The 6,776-nt window shown below is 41.7% G+C and overlaps 1 protein-coding gene across 2 annotated transcripts in view; it reads right to left on the bottom strand.

Moving 5' to 3' along the window:
- The window catches only part of ELP2 (elongator acetyltransferase complex subunit 2), a 98,324-nt gene that overhangs the window by 56,229 nt on the left and 35,319 nt on the right, over positions 1 to 6,776 (bottom strand). For both annotated transcript variants that reach the window (XM_019509190.1, XM_019509191.1), the window contains 2 exons: positions 2,499 to 2,565; positions 1,036 to 1,179 (listed from right to left, as the gene is read on the bottom strand). In XM_019509190.1, coding sequence (XP_019364735.1) covers positions 1,036 to 1,179; positions 2,499 to 2,565 — 211 coding nt within the window. The remainder of the gene's footprint in view (positions 1 to 1,035; positions 1,180 to 2,498; positions 2,566 to 6,776) is intronic.

Below are 6,776 nucleotides of genomic sequence, written 5' to 3'. Positions count from 1 at the left end.
ACTGCAGGCAGCAGGAAGGAGCAGAGGCAAGGAGTTGTGGACCTGGGTCCATAGCCCTGGCAGCTGGGGGCTTTCTCCTGCAGGGCTGGCAGAGCAGGGGCTGTGGGTGGGCAGCGAGGGGCACCAGGAAGGCTGTGAGGGGGAATGAAAGGCACGAGCAGAGTCGGGGGGGGGGGGCACTTTCATTTTAATCACAGTTTTTTGGGTTTTTTATGAAATAATTTGTGATTTGATATCAGGGAAAACCTGGATCCCTGATGATCACAAAGGGAATGGATTTTACTATGAAGGAATGTTTACAGCTAGCCCTGTCTGAGTTCAAATATTACATGCAAAGGGATAAGGAGGAGGAAGAGGAGAGTACGAGAGAGATGTGGGGGAAAGATGAATGGAAATATGTATTCGCTTGAGGAGTGCCTGAGACGGTAAGGGAGAGAGAAGGGAGGGTAGGAAGGGGGATAGTTGTGAGACGAGATAATGTTGTTATTGTAAACTGTTAAGAGATTAAAAAGAGTTAATATACTATGAGGCTTTGTTGAATGATATGTTTGATATTTGTAAATATGTATAGGAGGTTTTGGATTTTTTAAAATAAAATGTTGAGTTTAATTAAAAAAAAAAAAAAGCAGAAGTTCCCCCCCATCAGCATGTTTTCCCCATACGGGCTTTATAGTCATGCTCAGTGCTAGCTGTATTTAATCCACTTCATAGCTGGTTTCCATTACTGGGCACATGCTACTTTTAGCAGCAGTTCAAAGGCAGGCAATATATTTAATATGGTTTCCTTGTGTATGAATGCAAGATGAAGGGCTTTCCCCCATATGTTTACTTATATTCAAGTAAACATGTTATTTGTAATTGAATGAGGTTGCTATTAAGTTTCCCTGATTTACTATAACTTAATTGCTCCTAAATTCCTCTAGCACAAGAACAACTTATACCTGGTAAAATTCTCATTAGCTCCACTGAAAGCATCAATATCAACACTAGCTGAAAGAGAGAATAAGTACAAAGATCATTTCAACTATTACCTACTTTTATTTTTAACAGTAAAAATGTCTTCCTTCAGCCTTATAGAGTCATCATCATTGATTTTCAAAGACTGCAATGATTTTGCATGCACTTTCCAGATTCTTATCAAACAGTCCTGAGCACAGCTTGCCAAGAAAAGATCTTCACCTGTTTAAAAAAAAATGAATAAAATCCCATAAAAAAACAGATAAATCATAGCTCTTCCTATTTAGACCAACAGCAAATAGATAAAAGACCAAGTATTTTATCTCTTCAAAGGCACTATATATAATCTTATCCTTTCCCCATATACACACAGCTCAATGAACATTGATGTCCATCTTCATTCCAATATTAACTCATCACAGTTCAGGTTCTACTCCACAAACTTAGCGTACTTAAAACATGTTGAATCATGAGCATTTCCCCATTATAAAGCAACAGTAATATCCTGGGATATGCAAATATTTAAATTTAAGCCTCAGTCTCGGAGCTTAGGATATAGTGATTACCAAAAGAACATGCTAAATAACTCAGATATATTTGCTTCTCCTCCTGTATCTGGCCCTGTCTACCATCCATGAGGTTTAGGAAAAAGAATCCAACAAACAGCATCTTTAATTAACATATTTTAAAAATCTTCTTTCCTCTTTTTATTCATAGTTGTCATTTCTCCCTTGAAGCTTCACTCCATTTTTTTGTCTTCACCACCAAATAAGTACTTTTTGTGACAGTCTACTTAAAAGCTAAAAGCCTCTCCCCACGAACTGTGCTGCTCTTACAAGAGACTGAGAGGAAGAGTGAGAACTCCTAAAAATAACCTATTCTTAAAAACTACTTAAATTGGGTCCAACTCATCCTCAGTAACAAGGAATAGCATGTTTGGGAAGGGTAAATTGCTGATGCAATTATATTTCAGTTCAGATACCCTTAAGATAGCCACATAAAAAAGCAGGCAGGGCAGGCTAAAGTGATGAATGCAAAGACAATCACAAAAGAGGGATTTGCATACAGTACAGATTTGCAGTTTGGCTGTTTCTCAACCAGTTCTACTGCAGTCAGATTGCGGGAGTTTTATATAACAATCGTGCTGTAGTAGTATTGCCATTAGCAGCTCAGGGATCACTGTATCCTGGCTAGCTGAGATAATACAGAAATGGAATCATCTTGGATTATATTTTTTTTAGTCCAAGAAATTTCATTCTATAAAATGACAGACAGAAATTACAAATACCATCCAAAATTTGGAGCAAGCATTACAGAAGCAGCAGAGTATCTGAGTCGCCAATTCCTGGAGCAAAATGGTAGTGCTAGCACTAAAATATACCTCCACCTAAGTCATGAAGTGATATTAGCTTTCCACTGGACCACAAATCAAGAACTAGCAAATGAGTGGGTTTAAAAATAGATATGCAAAAAGATAGTTTCTTTCCTCTAATCTTCGGTAATTTTCCCCATTAAATAATTTAATGGACTTTAATACTAACCACAGACTGTCCATTCAATGCCTCTTATCCAGTCTTCATGGCCATGGAGTATTATCATTTTTTGAAACTAGGTAAAAAAAAAAACTTGTTATATCACAGAAGTCTAAACCTTAATATCCTATCACATCATATTTAGACAATTAGGCATTGATTTAATTGTGATGTCTGATTATGGCTTCCATTAGCTGGAACAGAGGGTGATAGGTACCTCTGAAAAATATGGTTTTTTTGTCAGGTACCATGACTTAATATGTTAAACTGAAAATTCTTGGTAGAACCAGAGCCAACAAGCAGATCATTCATTGGCAGATAATAGTATCTACATAAATTTGTATTTATTGTCCTGTAAACAAACTGGGGTGGGGTGGGGTGGGGTGGGGAAGGGAGAGGGAAGTGGTAGAAAGAGGTAGGGATATCACTTGTCCTCCAACAAATTTTTATTCTTTTCAAAACAAATCTTTAACATAATATATTACAAATACTATCATTGGGTGATTTCATCTTACATTTAACTTCAACAGGAATTTTAAGTGAGACATCCATACAGTCATAAATAATACACTTGGTTTTATCCAAATAAAAAATGCCTTGCCCTGTTACAGTATTGCTCAACCTCTGACCCACAGGCAAGATCTGGCCCATGGGACTCCCCAAATCCAGAAAATTGGCTGCCACTACTCCCCTATCACCAAATTTCCAAGCCCTGTGGGCCACATGAATGTGGAGCCAGAACCACAGATGCAATGTGACATGGTCCTGAGCCAACGTACAGGGCCAGGCAAGAGCCAAGGCCCAATCTGGCATTCTGGATCAGGCCCACAGGCTAGGTCTGGCCAGTAGATCAAACCTGCACCACTCATCCAGCCCACAGGGCTCAAAGGTTGGGCAACACACTCTACACCATTCCTGAAGTCACCTTGCCCTTTGAATTAACACTATTGGCTTCCCTATATTAAAAATTTTAACTATAGGGATGGTTCCCTATATATAAAAAGGTATTATCACTGAAAAGACAAAAAAGCTTTCCTACTTGGAATGTTCTGGGAAGTCTTAATGTGAATGTGGCTTACAAAAAAAGCCATAATCTGGCTATTTACTTTTCAGTATACACTGACCAGGACTATAGACATAGCTTGTTGAATATACCTTTATCACCCAAGTGATTCCTCCCCACAAAAAAGAGCACAAAATACTGGATTTACTCAAATAGAAATGACCCTGATGAGACAACCCTCCAATAATTAGATTCTATATATGGAAAATATAGAAATGTGTTATAATTTTTCATGTATACAATCTTTAATTATTGGAGGTTTGCCTTGAGTTTGTCCCCCTCCCACTTGTACAGCAGGGAAAATAAATTTGGGAAGATTATGTATCCCCTGTGCTCTCTGCTTCCCCCACAACTTTTTCCTTTGGCAGTCCCTTCCCATCTCTTTAGTGTCAGTGCCTGATATCCCCAAGTACATGGGAGTGAGGAGCAAATTTGAAAACACTGTCCTTGAAATTAAACATGGCTGTAGGAATTAGCATATAATACCCAGAGACGTCTGTATTTAGTTTTTCCAGAATTGATGCACTTTACCTTTTATCAAAACTGCTGCAAGTTTTAAAACAGGTACTCCATAAACAAGCTTTTGAGGAGCATTTTGACACCTACTTACATGTAGTACAAACTGGATATGTACATGAGATGCTTTACTGCACAGTAAATTTAGCTACTGTGCAGTAAAGCGTCACTAAGTAACCATGCTCATAAACTACTGTGCAATAAATTAGTCTACTGCACAGTTGGCTAGTACCTGTAAATACTAACTAAACTAACTGTGCAGTTGACACTACGCAGTAGGGCTTGTGTAGATGCTGACCAGGAGCACATTTGCTCCCAGTCTGCCACAAGCAGGGGGCCCAGGCCTGGTGCTGCTCAGCTCCTAGCTCCCTCCACTAGGAGCCTAATCAGCATGGGGACCAGGTCCCTCTCTCACCACCCCCACCCCGCTTCCCAGTTCCCCACAGGAGTGGGGAACTGACCAGTGCCAGGACTTGGGAGCTTTTCCTTCCCAGCTCAGCCAGGGCCTGCCCAGAAGCTGTCCCACTGCTGAGGGAGCTACCAGCTGAGCGGGGATTCCCCATCCCCACCAAAGCCAAGAGGCCATGTGTTAATTAGCCCCCAGTCATGACTTGAACCAGGTGTTCTTGTCACGAATTGTGGGATCCTTTAAAAATGTATATGCAGATGAGGCACAGGACAACCTGATCCAGCTTCATCTCATGGAAGGTAGAGCCACACTAATAATATGCAACACGCTGAGAGATGGGGAAACACAGAGATTTTGGGTAAACAACTCGGGGTTCTATTGGGTGATGTTTGCCAGGCATTTAAGGCTAGCGAAGAAACGAGAATCATTGGAAATACAAAAGAAAGGCACAGGAAGTCGAAATATATGAGATATTGTGACTCACCATGCCTTGAAGGAGAGTCAGCAGAGGGGGGGACTCTGGTAAATGGGCACAACTACACATCTTATTCATATGGGCTGCATTAACCTATTGTTTTGAGGGAAATGCCATGTATCTGGGTCCATGAAGGCAATTTTACTTAAGCGTTCCCAGGAATAACTGTTCTTCTGGTGTGGTTTAGTACCTGCCAAGGTGTTGGGGCTTAAAGCCCACCTTATGGAAATGGGAGGTTCCTCCCTAGCTTGCTCCTACGGCCATATGGCTGAGGGCAGGCAAAACTTGGAGGCATCCAAACTCTGGGCTTGGGCCTGCACATAGGATGCCTGCCAAAAGAGTTTGGAAATATCTGAAGCCCATGGTGGGGGTGGAGGATGTTTGCTGGTTGTAGGGCCACTTATGGTCCTGGACTGTCTCTCGGATTTGGACTTGATTTGGCTGATTTGGCTTGGAACACAAAAAATGTTTTTAAAAAAAAAGAAAGTTTTGGGAAGGACACTGAACAACAAAAATCTGTGCCATGTACAGGGAAAAAGGACATGATACCAAGAACTGTAAGCAGGAATGGCAGTGCAATTTGTGTGAAGAAGAGAGGCATGTCTTCAAAGACTGCCCCCAATCTTATGCTAATATAAGGAAAAAACAAAACAAAGGGAGAACTGCAGAAACTCCAATCCCCCTCCAACACCTCACCTGGCAATAACAAAAAGGGGACAGAAAAGGTTTCAGCAAGTGAGGAAAACAGAAAGGGAAAACCCCTCCAAAAAGGAGAGCTTAACCTATTCACAAGAAAATGTGAGAACCTTAAGAAAGATGGTTGAAGACTTCAGAAAAAAGGAGGGGGAGAAAGATCTGGCTGCAGAAATGGAAAGGATAGATAAAGAAAGGGAATGGGAAAACCTAAACCCCGAAAAAGGGGACCAGGAAGAACCCCAGAAGATAGGGGTAACTTTGACAGGAGGTCCAGAAAGGAAAAGGTGAGATCCCAGACAAGTCAGAGCCCCTGGGTGCCCCCCTACTTCCATAAGAGAAATAGGTCCCCCAAGCACACACCCCCTGGATGGGGGGGAGCCACTACCCCAGAGAGAGCTCAACAAACTGACAGAAATGATGCATTTGAGCATGGAAGAGGGTGTCAAAAAAAATTAAAAAAGGAGAATGAAAAGACTACAAACCACCCCTCCCTCCCCCTCCAGCACAGCTTTACTCACGGGAATTTTTATAGCCTCAGTAAATGTAAGAGTAAATTGCCTGCTTAGGAAAGGAAACATTAGATGCAATTGAAATAACCCTCAGGCAACTGCAAGCAGATATTATTTGTCTTCAGGAATGTGGCCTGCCCAGTTCTAGAGACTATGCTTTGTTCAGGAAATGGCAGCAGGGACCTTCATTCTGGTCTGGAGCCAATGATGATCAGGTAGCAGGGGTCGCACTCCTCCTGAAAGGAGACAAAGCGTGCCTTTGCAGCACAAAGAAATCATCACAGGTAGGTTACTGCAGGTCACCTTGTAAACAGATGAATGTCCCCTTGTTCTTAACACAGAATCATAGGGTTTGAAAGGGACCTCAGGAGGTCACCTAGTCCATCTCCCCTGTTCAAGGTAGATCAACTCTGGTCAAACCAGCCCAGTCAGGCATTTCTCTAACTTGCTCTTAAAAAGATTTAAGGATGGAGATTCTTGTGCTACACAACAGGGAAAAAATAAGTTCCTAATCTTCCTTAAGAACAAAGTAAGTGACATACTGCTCAGATCAATGGTCCACCTAGCCCTGTATCCATGGCCATCCCCTAGGGGTCGGGGTCGGGGTTGGGGGGGGGGG

This window comes from Gavialis gangeticus, unplaced genomic scaffold, assembly GCF_001723915.1.
Source record: "Gavialis gangeticus isolate Ggan-Ray unplaced genomic scaffold, GavGan_comp1, whole genome shotgun sequence".
NCBI classification, from domain to species: domain Eukaryota; kingdom Metazoa; phylum Chordata; order Crocodylia; family Gavialidae; genus Gavialis; species Gavialis gangeticus.
The sequence above is the reverse complement of the archived record's forward strand: the minus strand, read 5'-3'. Positions and strand labels throughout refer to the sequence as shown.